Source organism: Dama dama, chromosome 9 (assembly GCF_033118175.1).
Source record: "Dama dama isolate Ldn47 chromosome 9, ASM3311817v1, whole genome shotgun sequence".
Taxonomy (NCBI): Eukaryota; Metazoa; Chordata; class Mammalia; order Artiodactyla; family Cervidae; genus Dama; species Dama dama.
Genome location: NC_083689.1, coordinates 94885306 through 94903374, shown reverse-complemented (window position 1 = coordinate 94903374; position 18069 = coordinate 94885306). Strand labels below are relative to the sequence as shown.

At 36.0% G+C, this 18069-nt stretch overlaps 1 protein-coding gene across 1 annotated transcript in view; it reads right to left on the bottom strand.

Annotated features, from left to right (window-relative positions):
• The window catches only part of SLF1 (SMC5-SMC6 complex localization factor 1), a 69348-nt gene that overhangs the window by 12590 nt on the left and 38689 nt on the right, over nt 1-18069 (bottom strand). The window contains exons 13-15 of the mRNA XM_061152016.1: nt 14001-14132; nt 13224-13389; nt 2281-2428 (exon numbers count right to left, since the gene is read on the bottom strand). Coding sequence (XP_061007999.1) covers nt 2281-2428; nt 13224-13389; nt 14001-14132 — 446 coding nt within the window. The remainder of the gene's footprint in view (nt 1-2280; nt 2429-13223; nt 13390-14000; nt 14133-18069) is intronic.

Sequence of the window (18069 nt, the reverse complement as noted above, 5' to 3'; positions counted from 1 at the left end):
GGAATACAGTTTAATCTCTTACAGTTTTAAATATTAGTGATCAAACATAACTGAGAGCAAAGTAATCAGTCTGTTCATAGGATTACAATGGTAACATTAAAGTCTAATTTCAGCTGAAGTCAGTTACAGGCTCAGATATGTTAGGTTTAAATTTGTCTTGTGAAAACTGGTAGTAACAGTGGGTAATAATGCTTGCTTGAAAGTTAAGGGACATTTGATTATGAGTAAGGAAAGCATTAAAGTTGATTCATAACACACAGCAGAACTCTTCTAATACATGGCTCATTATTTCATCCGTTTGGTTAAACTGTAAGATAAGTTGTATCTCCCTAGAGGTAACTAATACACACTGGAAACAATGCATATAGACATACTGATAATCTTTAAAGGCACTGCTAATCCTGTCTTGGGTCCTCTAACTCAAAGAAGTTTCATTATGGAATGAAAACAGGGAATCCTTTTAGCTGAATGTCTAGTTCCCATGCTAGCAAATGATGCCAGAATTCTGTTTCTAAAATGGAAAAAAGGAAAACACACACACACACACACACACCTAGTAGGAATGGTGGGAAAGAAATGATAAGACAGGATTCTGAAGGAAGATTGAATTTGAGCTAAGAAATGTTAAAAAGTCATGGAACAAAGGACAGCTACTTCACAAGAGGAACAGTAATCACCCCTCAGCTCAATGAAAAAGAAAGAAAAAAAGAAGATAAAGTGCTTTAGATAAAAATCTTCTAACTTCAGTAGTATAAAGAGAGACCTCTCTTTGCAGAGGGCATCATTGAATAAATCCTGAACCCAGTTACAGCCTGGATTCCTATTCTAGAATCTGTTCGAAGTATTAAATTGATTGACAGCATATTCAAGAACTTTTTCTTTTATATGAAACTAAGATGCAATGAAACACATGTGCAACAAAAGAGAATGCTTAGTCTAAAATATTTTTAAGTATACCAAAATCAACTTTTATAGTTGAAAGCTATAAAAGTTCACTTGGCTTAAAATATGTTCATTTTAGAAATTTAGGAAAGAAGGAAGAAAGGGAGAAGAGGAAGGAAATGTTTCATAGGGCACTACTCTGGCTTTCAAGAGTAAGAATATAAATGGTGTGGATAACATTGAAATAGCTTTGTATGGGGACAGATGTTTACTAGATTTATAGTAGTGATGATCATTTCTTAACATATACAAATGTCAAACAATGTAGTATACCTGAAACTAAGGTAATGCTCTATTGTCAACTATATGAAAAGAGAAAAATAAAAAAGAATGTAAAAAAGTCTTACAGAAGCCTCCCTTAACTCAGGAGACCCGAAAGAGTTAGAGACAACCTTCATGGGCTTCTCTGGTGGCTCAGACAGTAAAGAATTCATCTGCAATGCGGGAGTCCTGGGTTCAATCCCTGGGTTGGGAAGATCGTCTTTAAAGGGAATGGCTACCCACTCCAGTATTCTTGCCTGGAGAATTCCATGAACAGAGAAGGGTGGGCTACAGTCCATGGTGTCGTGAAGAGTCAGACATGATTGAGCTACTAACACACATACATACAAAACATAAAGTAAGCATGTGAAAATGAGTTCTGTCATCATATTGCTTAAATAATATTCCTCCCTATTACTTTAGGGAGAACTTTAAAATCAGATAATACAGGAAGGAAGAAGAGTGAGAAAATTATACATATGTATTATATATTACTTTTATTTGTTTCATCCATGCTAATTTGTTAGATCATCAGACTCAATGGAAAAGAAGCAGTGGCAGCTTTTTGTTATAGTAAGAAAAATTATACAGCAACAGGTACATGGGGGAAATGTTTTAACCAGTAATATAAGCTCAAGTTAATACAAGTGGCTTTCTATACCATAGTAAGTATTCTGACCTAATGATTTTCATTTTTTAATACTGTTAAGTATTCATGCAAGAAGAGACCAGGAAACTGTTCATATGGCACAGATAACATTACAGAGAGATAATGCTTTCTAGTTGAATGAGCAGAAGTATTAAATGTATTAAAAATAGTTTTCACCATGTGAGATTTTAAAACACCAAACAAAAAAAAGGTAAACCTATAATAAATTGATTTTAAATCTGTTTAATATTTACTTTTATGAGGTAGTTTAAATTGTTAGTTGTAGAATTAAGAAAACTGTGATTAATATTATATACAAACATATAATACTTTATTTCCAGGTACTATTTTCCATACTATAATATCAAATTTTATAAAATCATGACGTGTGTTGAGGAATAAGGCTCATGCAACATAGACATACTTACCATCACATGAAAGGGAAACATAACTTCCTAAGTCATCAGACATGGGTCGCATCACGTTTCTACCCATATTAAGACCAAGGACAATCCAATAATCTATTGCTGCTCCAAGAATTCCAGTCAGTAAGTAAGCTAGTTCATGTTTGAAGACCTAACATTAAGATGGAAAAATATTACTAAAACATACTGAAAGGTATCATTTCTATTATTTCAAATACTTGCTGAAGCAAAATATAGCTATTTAGAAAAATGGGGCATGGTAATGCTAAAAGGTATTCTTAAGAACTCTAGCAAATTAACCCCCTCTTTTCATTCTTTCCATCTCCTTTTCTCCCTCCTTCCTCCCCTGATCTGTATCTACATCTATATCTGTATTTATACGACAAAACAGTTAATAAAATTTCCAGGTCTCATATATGGATAGCTTGAAACAAACTTTTAAAATAACTTCATCCAATTGTGTCCAGTGCTTTAGTCGGGCAATAATTTTACTAAAACAATGAAGAAGTATTTGGGTTCTGCGGATTTCTGTTTACAAGAACATATGACTATAAAAAAGAGAGAAATTTAGTCACCTCTACTGTTTATATATAAAATTAACCTTTACATTTCCCTAAATGGTCTTTTAAAGGAAAAGACTTGAAAAACATAATAAATACAAGCTACAGCAAAACTGTACTTTGTTGTTAAAAAAAAAAACTGGCTGATCAAATATTAGTTATTAAATTATACCAAATACCATATCTAACTTAGAGATACAGCAATATCAAGTTTAAACACTGCTTTATATTACCATTTCTATATTAACATTATTAAACTACTATAAGAAATATGGCAAGGCATACAAAGTTTACTTATAATAATATTTTACACTAGTGTTTAAAGATATCATTCTAATCCATAAACTATGAAGATGAAGAGGTGTGAAAATAATATTTTTAAACACCTTTGATTTAAACAGACACTTTTTCACAATGACATTAAACTAATTAAAATTCCTGTAGTTTTGGTACTTGTTGTCTAGGCATGTTGGATGCATGAAAAAAACCACTAAATTAACAGCTGGGTAGAAAGCACGGGAAAAGGTTTTAATAAATGTTATGATACCCAAACAGACTATAACTGCTATGTTCTGCCATCATATTATACCTGATATGAGATTAGTGACAGAAATATCCAGCACTTTGAACCCTCAGTGACTACAGGATTTGTTTCTCCTGCCCTCAGAGACAAGGTTCTTACAAGTATATATTGCATCATTCGTATCATAAGGCGCTATTAGTTAAAAGACTTCATAACTAAAGCGCTATTTTGGAGCGGCTGTACAAACAAGGACAAGTGGTCAAGCAGCGCGTACACCAGACCCACTAACAGTGTCTACTGAGGGCAAATCCACACACAGCATCCTCAGCAGGTGCAGAGGTCCCCTTCTGCCCTACCGCGACGCTGTTGGGCAGCACATGGTATTCTGGCAGGGCTGGACATCAGAAGGTGGCGGAGAAACTCTGAAGATTTGGGATTCTAAACTGCTTGATTAGGGAAGCACTGCCCTTCTTCTGACATGATCAGGGGCCAAAATACAGAACCGTGACCACAGCCTGATTCTGCGAGGTCAGGATTTCATGAGTGGGCAGGAGCAAGGCCCCTTCTCCTGCCTTCATAGAGAACTGGGTTTAAACCTTGCAGTTGTAGTTGTGTGACACGGGGAGTGAGCAGTAGGCCTGGCCATTATTACCAGGCTGGGGAGGTGCTCACACCTCCCTCAAACTCTAACAGGTGACAAGCCTTGCAGCTGACTGTAAATGGCTCTTGTAAGTACTGGGTCGTCGCTAGTCTTCAATGAACTCTGCAGGAAGCCAACTCTTGTTCTGTGCAAAGCCAAAATGTAGATGATCACTGAGCAATGTTACTTCTCACGGTTCAATTTATCAAGAGAATGTAAAACTGGACAATGAAAATCTCTATTTAAACTAGCAAACTGATCATGTCTAGATTCATACCACAGAATATTCCTTCCAACATATATGTATATCTAGCTTTCAGCAATGAGACTACTCATGAAGAAAGCAGGAGACTGTTAACATTTGATTTCTCAAAGTATTCCCCTATTTCAGTCAGGGTTACTTCTGCTCCCTGGTCTTAAGACTCTGGATATGAAAGACGAGGTGAGCCCAAAGAGTTAAGCTTCACATAAACCACAATCCAAACACTGAAAGATGAACAGCCTCCCCCCGCCCCCGCCTCCCGCCAGTAGGTATGCAATATGCTACTGGAGAAAAGTGGAGAAACAGCACTAGAAGGAATGAAGACTTTGAGCCAAAGAGGAATGCTCAGTTGTGGATGTGTCTGGTGGTCAAAGTAAAATCGGCTGCTGTAAAGAGCAGTGTTGCATAAGAACCTGGAATGTTAGATCCATGAATCAAGGCGAAATGGAAATGGTCAAACAGGAGATGGTAAGAGTGAATGTCGACATTTTAGGAATTGAACTAAAATGGACCAGAATGGGCGAATTCAACTACAATTACCACTGTATCTACTACTGTGGGCAAGAATTCCTTTGATGAAATGATGTAGCCCTCAGAGCCAACAAGAGTCTCAAATGCAGTACTTGGGTGCAAGCTGAAAAATGACAGAATGATCTCCATTGGTTTTCAAGGTAATCCATTCAACATCATAGTAATCCAAATCTGTGCCCCAACTACTAATGCCAAAGAAGCTGAACAGTTCCAAGACCTTTTAGAACTAACATCAAAAAAAGATGTTCTTTTCATCATAGGGGACTGGAATGCAAAATTAGGAAATCAAGAGATACCTGGAGTAATAGGCAAGTTTGGCCTTGGAGTACCAAATGAAGCAGGGTAAAGACTAACAGAGTTTTGCCAAGAGAACGCACTGGTCATAGTAAATACCCTCTTCCAACAACACAAGGGATGACTCTACACGTGGACACCACCAGATGGTCAATACCAAAACCAGACTGATTATATCCTCTGCAGTCGAAGATGGGAGAAGCTCTAAGCAGTCAGCAAAAACAAGAACGGGAGCTGACTGTGGCTCAGATCATAACTCCTTACTGCCAAATTCACACTTACATTGAATAAAGTAGGGAAAACCACGAGACAATTCAGGTATGACCTAAATCAAACCCCTTATGATTATACAGTGGAAGTGACAAATAGATTCAAGGGATTAGATCTGAGTGGATTAGACACAGCGCCTGAAAAACTGTGGACAGAGGTTCGTGCCATTGTACAGGAGGCAGTGAAGAAGACCATCCCCAAGAAAAAGAAACACAAAGAGGCAAATTGGTTGTCTGACGACTTACAAATAGCTGAGAAAAGAACAGAAGCAAAAGGCAAAGGAAAAAAGGAAAGATATAACCATTTGAATAGAGAGTTCCAAAGAATAGCAAGGAGAGATAAGAAAGCCTTCCACAGCGATCAGTGCAAAGTAATAGAGGAAAACAACAGAATGGGAAAGACTAGAGATCTCTTCAAGAAAATTAGAGATACCAAGGGAACATTTCATACAAAGATGGGCTCAATAAAGGACAGAAGTGATATGGACCTAACAGAAGCAGAAGATATTAAGAAGAGGTGGTAAGAACACACAGAAAAACTATATAAAACAGGTCTTAATGACCTGGACAACAGCGATGGTATGGTCACTCACCTACAGTCAGACATCCTGGAGTGTGAAGTCAAGTGGGCCTTAGGAAGCATTACTACGAACAAAGCTAGTGGAGTTGATGGACTTCTAGCTGAGGTATTTCAAATCCAAAAAGATGATGCTGTTAAAGTGTTGCACTCAACATACCAGTAAATTTGGAAAACTCATCAGTGGCCACAGAACTGGAACAGGTCAGTTTTCATTCCAATCGCAAAGAAGGGCAATGCCAAAGAATGTTCAAACTACTGCACAACTGCTGTCATTTCACATGCTAGTAAGGTAATGCTCAAACTCTTCCAAGCTAGGCTTCAGCAGTACCTAAAATGAGAACTTACAGATGTACAAGTTGGATATAGAAAAGGCAGAGGAAGCAGATATCAAATTGCCAACACTTGTTGGATCACAGAAAAAGCAAGGGAATTTCAGAAAAACATCTACTTCTGCTTCACTGACTATGCTAAAGCCTTTGACTGTGTGGATCACAACAAACTGGAAAATTCTAACAGAGATAGGAATACCAAACCACCGTACGTGCCTCCTGTGAAACCTGTATGCAAGTCAAAAAGCAAGTTAGAACCAGACATGGAACACAGACTGGTTCAAAATTGGGAAAGGAGAATATCAAAGCTGTATATTGTCACCTTGCTCATTTAACTTATATGCAGAATACATCATGAGAATGCCAGACTAGATGAAGCTCAAGCTGGAATCAAGATTGCCAGGAGAAATATCAATGACCTCAAATATGCAGATGATGCCACCTTAATGGCAGAAAGCAAAGAGGAACTAAAGAGCCTTCTGAAGAATGTGAAAGAGGAGAGTGACAAAGCTGGCATAAAACTCAGCATTCAAAAAACGAAGATCATGGCATGTGGTCCCATCACTTCTTGCTAAATAGATGGGGATAAAATAGAAACTTTATTTTCTTGGGCTCCAAAATCACTGCAGATGCTGACTACAGCCATGAAATTAAAGACGCTTGCTCTTTGGAAGAAAAGCTATGACAAACCTAGACAGCATATTGAAAAGTAGACTCACTTTGCTGACAAAGGCCCATATAGTCTAAACTATGGTTTTTCCAGTAGTCATGCATGGATATGAGAGTTGGACTATAAAGAAAGTTGAGCACCAAAGAATTGATGCTTTTGAACTGTGGTGCTGGAGAAGACTCCTGAGAGTTCCTTGGTCAGCAAGGAGATCAAACCAGTCAATCCTGAAGGAAATCAACCTTAAATATTCACTAGAAGAACTGAGGCTGAAGCTCCAATACTTTGGCTACCTGATGGGAAGAGTCAACTCATTGGAAAAGTCTCTGATGCTGGAGAAGATTGAAGGCTGGAGAAAAAGGGGACAACAGAGGATGAGAGGGTTGGATGGCATCATTGACTCAATGGACATGAATTTGAGCAAATCCCGGGAGATAACGAAGGACAGGGAAACGTGGCATGCTACAATCCATGGGGTTGCAAAGAGTCAGACATGTCTTAGCAACTGAACAACAAAACCATAATCCAGCACTCCATCATGTAAAAATAACAAAACCAACCAGTTGAGACGTTCCTTATGCAAATAAATGTACACGTGTACCTGACACCACAGATGAGTATCAATATGGCTTACTATTCAATTCACCTTGAAATTACCGTTATTAAACAGAGACAGGGCTTCCCTGGGGGTCCAGTGCTGAAGAGTCCTTGCAATGCAGGGGACACCAGTTGGATCCCTGGTCCAGAAGGATACCACATGCCTCGGAGAAACTAAGCTCATGCATCACAAATATAGAGCCTGTGCTCTAGTGCCCGGAGCCACAACTATTGAAGTTTACACGCCCTGGAGTCCCTGCTCAGAAACAAGAGAAGCCACTGCAATGAGAAGCCTGTGTACCACAACTACAGAATAGCCCCTGCTAGCCACAACTAGAGAAAGGCCACACAACAAAGACCCAGCGCTTCTAAAAATAAATAAATCTTAAAAAAAAAAAAAAGATAAGAAAAACTAAACAAAAAAATCAAGAGACAGGTGTGAGGCACACCTTGCAGTATTTTCAAGGAAAGACTGTGGTCCCTTTACCATGGTACGAAAAAATCCTGCCAAAGTTATTCTATCTGTGTATCAATGGCTAAAATAGCTATCACATATCCATCATAGATACTTTTTATAGAAAAATATACTTTCAAATCAGGTTCTTGGATTCTTTTACACTATTTTCTTAACCATGACATTCACTATAACCACAGGACCAAGACACTGTGTATGGATTATACTCACTGTAACCTAACAATGCTATTTCTAGCACAGAGAATATATATGCTTTGGAAGTAGGTTAGCGGGAAAATGGCCAAAAAAAAAAAAAAAAGAAAATCATAAAAAGAGAAAAGCTTTCTTGGAATACTGAAATGTTTACTAAAGCTGAAAGAGTAGAGCATAAATAACCTAAGAAAGAAATGAAAGATTTAATTTACACATGTGACATATTTACCGTGGAACTCCCTTCTAGTATGTTCAAGTCTTTTAGAAGACATTGTCAATACAGTTCTCTATTATCTACCAGTACAAGTAATCTACAGGTTATAAACTTGGCAATCTTCCAAAAATTGACCAGTGTATAAATGCAGAACAAATCTGAATGCTGGCCTTCTGACCCCCAGATTAGGGTTTTCTACAATATTCCACAGCAACAGATGACAAACTGCTCCTCTAGTACCTCTGGCAGAAAGAGGCAAACATTAAGTACATACTGTGCCTTTTCCTATTTTGAACAGTGGCACGTGAAATGAGAGAAAGTGTGTTGGCCACTAGTCAAGGTTTTGCCCTAAGAAGCTGTGATATCTTGAATAAGTTACTTATACTCTTCAACCTCAATTTCTTTATCTTTAAATACAAACTAGTTTCCATTTCTACCAATAACTATAGGGTTATAATTAAACAGCATTTAAGGACATCACAACGAAAAGCAGGACTAACCACTAAGCTTAGTAAAATGTGTACCTCCTCTATAACCTTGACACATCCCACCTCTGCTCTGCCAAGGAAGGCCCAAGCTTTCTGAGATTATGACAATGAAATTCATTGCCATTGTGTCACTCTGCAATACTTTCTGATTGACATTATGACAAAACAATATTAGCATAAACTGAGGACTTCTGTTTAGCTAATGACTTAAATTGAATGCTTCAACTAAGCAAATCAAGATACAAATGCTTTACAGTACAGAAAATGATGTCTGTCAACATGCATGGAATTTGTGAAATTGGAAACTGCCAAAAAGATTTAATTAATTAAGTACAATAATGAATTCTAACACATAAAGTATCACAATAAAAAAAACAGCTTATATGAAGTTAAGCAATACAAATGTTAAATAAAATATTAATTTGCAAAGCTCAAAACCAGTTTTCATACTACAACTGATGCTATAATTTCTTGTATACCGCTTCACAAATATGCTTAATTTACTTATAAATGTGAACAAAAATCTTCAGGTTAAATATGTATGAATTCATTACTATTTATATTAGTATTTGCTGAGTAAATTCTTAACTGTGGGAGTCCTTTGGTGATTTAGTAAAATTGTGGAAATATCACTTTTATTATTGTTTTTAATTATAAATGAAAATTTCATTTATATAATCAAATGGATAAAAAAGAAATATCCTTTTTTCTTATTTATGCATTTCTGCATAAATATTTTCTATACTTAATGATTCTATTGTCTGAACAGTAGGAAAAAAAGGCAATGATAATTAATCAGGATTTTATCATTTTTAGCTTAGAAGTGTAGTTACACCCAGAAACAATTCTCCCTTTTTAATTCAAAAAAAAAAAAAAACCCTGAAAAGAATTTTTTCTTTAAAGAATGCCTCAGACACTCCCTAAATAGAATCTTTAAAAATCAATAAGGGCTTCTGTTTCTGATAATGGAGGCCTCAGGTAATTCAGATAAATTGTCTTACAGAAGAAAACTTAAAATATTGAATAAAATATGTAAAACATCTTCTGTAAAGTTAAGAGAAACTGCTCAGCCAGGATCCAGGAGAAGGTAAAAACCAAGTGAGGCATTCAAAGCTAGCTGACTGTGCCCTAAGGACATCTGCTGACCCAAGAGAAAGAGCTGACACACAGAAGTGTGGTTTTTGGAGCCTAGGGCAGAAGAGAGTATAAAAAGTCATGGCCCAAGGCCTAACGCCCAATACGCTGGTACCCTGCAGGGCTTCAATCTCAAAGCAAGCACAAAGCAGAAGCATAACTATCATTATCTGCAGTTCTGTGCTTCACCTGGACTATTCAGGAAACCCTGAACCCAGCAACAAAAATTCTCCCTACAAGAAAATAGTCAGTGTCTTTGCCACGAACTGTTTCTACAAGATAACTTCTTAAATGCCATTTACAGCATACAGTCAAGCATACCTAGATGGCAAGAGAATGTAACAGAAAACAGCAGAAACAAGAAACAGAAACAGACTCATGAAAACGTCTAATATGGAATAATCAGACATAGACTGTAAAATAACTATTATCACCATGTTCAAAGAAAAAAGAAAACCTTGAAAACTTTGTAGGGAACCAGAAATCATAAAAATATACCATAGTAATTTGGAAGTTAAAAAGTCTAAAATTGGAAAAAGTACAAAAATTAAAATGCAATCACCCTGTTTATCATGTTAGACACAGTTCAAAGAGACTAGTGTACTAGAAATTGGATGAAAATGCTACTCAGAATGGACTGAGTGTAGAAAAAAATGGAAAATAAACACAAGAGGGTAAAAACACAGAGGATAAAAAGAGGAGGTGTAATGTAAGTTCAACTGGAACTTAAAAAGCAAAAGAGAGAAAGTGGATCAGAGGAAATTAATTAGAAGAGGAACTATTTAAGAATTTTCCTTAAGCTAGAAGAGACTTTATGGCTTAAAGTCTTTGACTATGTGGATCACAACAAACTGGAAAATTCTCAAAGAGATTGGAATACCAGACCACCTGACCTGCCTCCTGAGAAATCTATATGTAAGTCAAGAACCAACAGTTAGAGCCGGACATGGAACAACGAACTGGTTCCAAATTGGGAAAGGAATATGTCAAGACTGCATACTGTCACCCTGCTTATTTAACTCATATGTAGAGTACATCATGCGAAATGCCAGGTTGGATGAAACACAAGATGGAATCAAGACTGCCGGGAGAAATATCAATAACCCCAGATATGCAGATGACACCACCCTTATGGCAGAAAGAGAAGAAAACTAAACAGCCTCTTGATGAAGGTCAAAGAGGAGAGTGACAAAGCTGGCTTAAAATTCAACACTCAGAAAACTAAGATCACGGCATCCGGTCCCATCATTTCATGGCAAATAGATTGGGAAACAATGGAAACAGTGACACACTTTATTTTTGGGGGCTCCAAAATCAATGCAGATAGTGACTGCAGCCATGAAATTAAAAGACGCTTGCTCCTTGGAAGAAAAGCCATGACCAACCTAGACAGCATATTAAAAAGCAGAGACATTACGTTACCAACAAAGGTCCGTCTAGTCAAAGCTATGGTTTTTCCAGTAGTCACGTACGGATGTGAGAGTTGAAATAAAAAGAAAGCTGAGTGCAAAAGAATTGATGCTTTTGAACTGTGGTGTTGGAGAAGACTCTTGAGAGTCCCTTGGACTGCAAGGAGATCCAACCAGTCCATCCTAAAGGAAATCAGCCCTGGATATTCATTGGAAGCACTGATGATAAAAATGAAACTCCAATACTTTCACCACCTGATGTGGAGAACCAACTCACTGGAAAAGACCCTGACACTGGGACAGATTGAAGGCGGGAGGAGAAGGGGACAGACGACAGAGGATGAGATGGTTGGATGGCATCACCGACGTGATGGACGTGAGTTTGAGTAAACTCCGGGAGTTGGTGATGGACAGGGAGGCCTGGTGGCTGCAGTCCATGGGGTCGCAAGGAGTTGGGACATGACTGAGCGACTGAACTAAACTGAACTGAAACACCAGAGATCTCCACTCCATCTACTAGATTTACTGTCCCCAAAGAAAATACTACCTATCAGTTATGATTATATATCATTCATGAGTAACAAGAAGGCATTTCTATATATAAAGAATGAACTGTTAAAAAAGAAAAAAACAAGATATTTCCAAGGGAGTCTTAGGAGTTGATTAAAACATTTAAGCTTGAGCTAACAGGCGTTAGGAAAAAATGTGGAATAACAGAATACACATTTTGGCCTCTAATCCTATATGAGGTCAAAAAGAAAAGTTGAATTAATTTCAGAAAGCAGAAATCACATATAGCTCACTTTTAAGCTATGTTGCTATTAGATATTAATAACAAAAGCACAGAAAAAACCCACTAACAATAAAAAGCCATCCATTTAGAAGTTTTAAAACACTCTTTCAAAATATTTCTTGGATCAAAGGGGAATTCATAATTGACAATAAAAAACACTTTGAAAAAATCAGTAAGAGCACCCTACATTAAAGGATCAAAACTTGAAGGAGGAATCTCAAGTTGTACTCAAAAGGACATTTATATTAAGTACACATATTAGAAATAAAGACTAAAACAAATAAGATTCAAACATTCAAGAAGACAGAAGAGAAAGTAAAAGAAAGGGATTTTAAACAATGAACTGAAATTAATGATATAATACAAAAAAGTTTACAATGAAGTCCCCAAAAGATCATTTTGAAAAGAAAAATGACTAACATTATACACCTAAAACATGGAGCAGTATGTTGCTATGCACTTTACATATTTTCTGCATTTAATTTTCCCAGTTACCCTTCAGATAAACGTATTAAAATCACTTTATGCTAAATGTCAAATGATAAACAAAACCTACTTATGAAGAAATGGTTCAGGAAATAACTCTTAACATCCAGAAAGGTAGTTTTAAAAACAAGTAGAACTTATTAGTAGCTCACCAAAAAGTTGTATGGATTTGCTCAATTTTTAAAATCAAAAGTTCCTTAAAAATTAAAACATCTAAAAATATAAAATCTAGAATAATTAACTGTAGACTTCTTAGCAGTAATAGTCAGGTAATTCTCCAAACGTGGATACAGCACTATCACCAAATGAGAAATGATGAAACCAGCCACCAAGAATCTTTTACTTTGCAATTAGATAAACAAAATAGAAAACAAGGATGTATTTGGGTACATATTAATTCTTTTCAAGTAACTCAAAATATAAAAGGAAGAAAAAAGATGCATATGTCAAAGAAGCACTTTTTTCCAAAGGCCAATGTTCATTTGTAAATTAATCCTACTTACATCATTAGACTTGCATTTTTCCTTGTGAGAATATATAGTCCACTCCAAAAGCATATTTACTGGTTTGGTCAAAAGCCCAGAGTTCTCACTTCCTGACCAAAAGATTTCATGAAGAACTGCCTTTCCTGTTATTTTCAGATTCTGAGAATCTGACCAGTCATACAACCTAATAAAAAGACAAATGAAAAGCATTATCTTTATGCCAATTTAACTACTACAGTTACTAGGCATAAGAGCTGCTAAATTGATCATCATGTTATTAGGCATAATATCTTGCCATAAAACAAAAAATTCCAGTAATTTTTGAATATAGAAAAATCATAATATATAAGGATCATAATATCTAGTTATAATTCAGGACAAAATTTTTTAAATGGCCCCATTTAAACATCATCTCCAATGAGTACACATTAATGTAACTACAGGTCTTAGAGCATATGCAAAGCTTACGGATATTACAGCCAGTGTTAAAACCTATTATAGCTTTTTACTCAGGCTTTCAGTTACTAAAGAATTAAAAAATATACAAATTCTGAAAAATAAAAACAATCTTACCTATCCAAATGTGTAAGTCAGTGAAAAGTAAAAATGTGAACTAAGGAAACATAAATCTTTACCGCTACTGAAGGACTAAATCTAGACATGTATTTTAAAAATAAATCTACTTTAAACTAGAAAACAAGGTGGTTTTTAAGAAGTGCATATGTAAGTAATTAGAAAAATGGTACATAAAACAATATAAAGAAAAGATACATATTTTTGGTGATTAAAACTTACTTTTGACTCAGATGTCGGACTTCACTTTCAATCAAATTAAAGAAAAATTTAAGCAGTGTTAGGTGGAGTGCCTTAGAGCCAATAATATTTTCTGAAATTTGATGACAAAAACTTTCATTGAAAAGGCAAGACCTGGAAAACATGAACCCAACAATCTATAAAATGTAACAACTCACTGAGTAATCTGTGAGCAAATTATTACTTTTTAGAAAGTCACTGAAATTTTAATAAAGTTTGCTCCCACAAAATATAAAGCAAATTCAGCAAAATTTTATTAATAATGTATTTTCTTCCTTTAAATATTAAACCCAGTCAAATATCCCACACAGTTAAATTTTCAACAATAGAGATCTAATTTCCCTATTTTTCAATGATTGTAATGTTTAACATCCAGCTGGTAGTCTCCCTTTGTATTATTTACTTCACTGAAAAAAAAAAAGAGCTATGAATTTCATTAATTCATTGATTCAGATAATCAGCTACATTCTCAATTAGCTACACTTTCAATTTATAATATTCTCCATAATCATCCTCTTACTCAATTATTTTCTTATTCATTATTTAGTAAAATGAAGGTTATTTAGAGCTGTTTTTTTAGTTTTAAAAATTCAGTATTTATTTTCTTTCCATCTTCTGCAGCAGTTCTACCCAACAGAACTTTCTGTGATGATGGATATATTCCACTGAACACTTGAAATGTGGCTTGTATAGAACTGAGGTGCTGAAATTTTATTTACTCTTAATTAAATTTAAACATAGTCACATGTGGCTAGTGGCTTCAGAGTTGGAAGCACAGTTCTACAGTATTTTTAAAAAGAGAATGCAAGATAAATCAGAACTCTAGGACTAAGAGTCTAGGCAACAATATTTATTACAATTTTCTTCCAGTTTCATTATTATATCAACAATGTACTTGCAACTCTGTACCTCTGTCTCCATCCTTTCCATCTCCTTTAGAATACTACACTAAGAGTAGGTGGGCCCTTAACAGCTATTAAATTTTACAATCCATTTGATACACCAATCTGGTCTAAAAGGTCCTCCTTGACCATAGTTATTTAACTCTACCTGAAAACTGCCAGAGACGGATACAATAATATCTTTTTTTCTTTTTATGTAAACACATATTATGAAATATTTCAAAAATACATTCAGAAGTAGACTAATATCATCCAGCTCATTTACATTCCTACCACTTTTCTAGGCACCTTCCGCTAGACTCCCAACAGACCCAATCATTTATCTGGTATCTGTTTATTAAAAAGTCTACATTTAAGCTGTCTGAAATCCATTTCCTGTAGCATCAATTAATTCATTCAAATCTTTATTAAGCACTGATTATGTTCCAGACATAAGCACTGAGGAGAGAGATGTTAAACATTGAGCATCTACTCTTCTGAATTCAGAGGTTGCTTATATACACTGTTGGAGGGAATATAAATCAGTATGGAGACCCCTCAAGGCTGATCACGTTTCTATTATGGCATGCAGCTGTAATTATCTTTTATTTTTTGTCTGCCTATTGATTGTGAAAACTGATAAACATAGTTTACCATTGTGATTATACAACTATTACATTGACTTAATACTACTGTATTTATGATTGGTCAACAGAAAATAATAGAATTCTACATCACCAAAACTATCATTTAAAAGAAAAACCTGTAATCACTTTTTAAAATCCAGATCCATATCAGAATTATCTTGAACTTTTTGAAAAACACAAATGCCCAGTTATTGCTTTTTTTCTCCAGAGCTCCAGATATGTTTCTAATGAGCAGCCATACTTAAAAACAACTGGATTATATGAGGATTGTTTACTTTTACCTAGTTTGTTCCACTTCTATTTCATATTTAGTGCTCCCATTTCATTTAGTTTATGTTTTCCAATTTGTGTGGACTACTACCACACTTGATAAAGTCTTGAGAAAAAAAGGTCAAAAAAGAAGAGACAGACAAATTGGAAAACATATTTTAGAAAATTTCTGAATTTTTGCCTGGCTAAAAAATTTGACATTTTGATTTCACTTGTTTGACTTAGTATGAATACAATACTAGATTTCTAATAAAAAATAGATATGCAATAAGCAACAAAGGTTTACTGTATAGCCCAGGGAACTGTAGTCAGTATCTTAAAACAGCTTATAATAGAAAATAATCTCAAAAATAATGTATGTGTATATGGACAACTTCTTTTAGATTGGGAATGCCAAAGAATGTCTGAACTACTAAACAATTGCACTCATTTCACATGTTAGCAAAGTAATGCTCAAAACTCCTTCAAGCTAGGCTTCAGCAGTACATAAACTGAGAACTTCCAAATGTACAACATGGACTTAAAAAAGGGAGAGGAACCAGAGATCAAGTTGCTAACATCTGCTGGATCACAGAAAAAGCAAGGAAATTCCTGAAAAACATCTATTTCTGCTTTACTGACTATGCTAAAGCCTTTGACTCTGTGGATCACAACAAAATTCTTAAAGAGATGGGAATACCAGACAACCTTACCTACCTCCTGAGAACTCTGTATGCAGGTCAGGAAGCAACAGTTAGAACTGGACATGGAACAACACACTGGTTCCAAATTGAGAAAGGAGTACGTCAAGGCTGTGTACTGTCACCCTGTTTATTTAACTTACATGCAGAGTACATCATGAGAAACACCAGGCTAGATGAAACTCAAGCTGGAATCAAGACTTCGGGGAGAAATACCAATAACCTCAGATATGCAGGTAACACCACCCTTATGGCACAAAGTGAAGAGGAATTAAAGAGCCTCTTGATGAAGGTGACAGAGGGGAGTGACAGAGCTGGCTTAAAACTCAACATTCAAAAACTAAGATCGTGGTATCCGGTCCCATCACTTCATGGCAAATAGACGGGAAAAGTGACAGAAAAAGAAACAGTGACAGACTTTATTTTCTTGGGCTTCAATATCACTGTGGACGGTAACTGCAGCCACGAAATTAAAAGACACCTGCTCCTTGGAAGAAAAGCTATGAAAAGCTAGACAGTTTATTAAACAGACAAGACATCAGTTTGCCAACAAAGTCCATCTAGTCAAAGCTACGTTTTTCCAACAGCCATGTATGGATGTTAGAGCTAGACTGTAAAGAAGGCTAAGCGCCAAAGAATTGATGCTTTGTAACTGTGGTGTTGGAGAAGACTCCTCAGAGTCCCTTGGACAGCAAGGAAATCAAACCAGTCGATCCTAAAGGAAATCAACCGTGAATATTCATTGGAGGGACTGATGTTGAAGCTAAAGCTCCAATACTTTGGCCACCTGTTGTGAAGAGCCGACTCACTGGAAAAGACCCTGATGCTGGGAAAGACTGAGGCCAGGAGGAGAAGGGAACGACAGAGGATGAGATGGTTGGAAGGCATTATCAACTCAAAGGACATGAGTTTGAGCAAATTTCAGGAGATGGTGAAGGACAGGGAAACCTGGTGTGCTGCAGTCCATGGGGTCGCAAAGAGTCGGACACGACTGAGTGACTGAACAACAATAATATGTGTAAGTGAATCGCCTTGCTGTGCACTTGAAACACTGTAAGTCAACTGTACTTCAATATAATGTGTAAATTTTTTTTCTTAAGGACAGATACCATTAAGATCGAGGTATCTCACTTCTGGGCATTTACCCAAAGAATACGAAAACACTAATTTGAAAAGATATACACATCCTTTGTTTATTGCAACAATATTTTACACTAGCCAAAATATGGATCTAACCTTGAGAGCCCACCAACAAATGAATAACGATATGACACACATTAACACACATACACATAATGGAATACTACCCAGAAAAAAAAAATCTTGCCATTTGTGACAACATGGATAGACTTTGAGTGTATTAAGTGAAACAAGTCAGAGAAAGACATATACCCTATGATTGTGGAATATAAAAAACAAATGACCCAAACAAATGAGCAAATTAGACCAAACAAGCACACAGATACAAATAGAGTAGTGGTTACCAGAGGGGAAAGGGTTGGGGGTGGGTGGAGAGAAGGAGATCAATTATATGGTGACAGAAGAAAACTCAGTTTATGCTGGTGAGCACAAT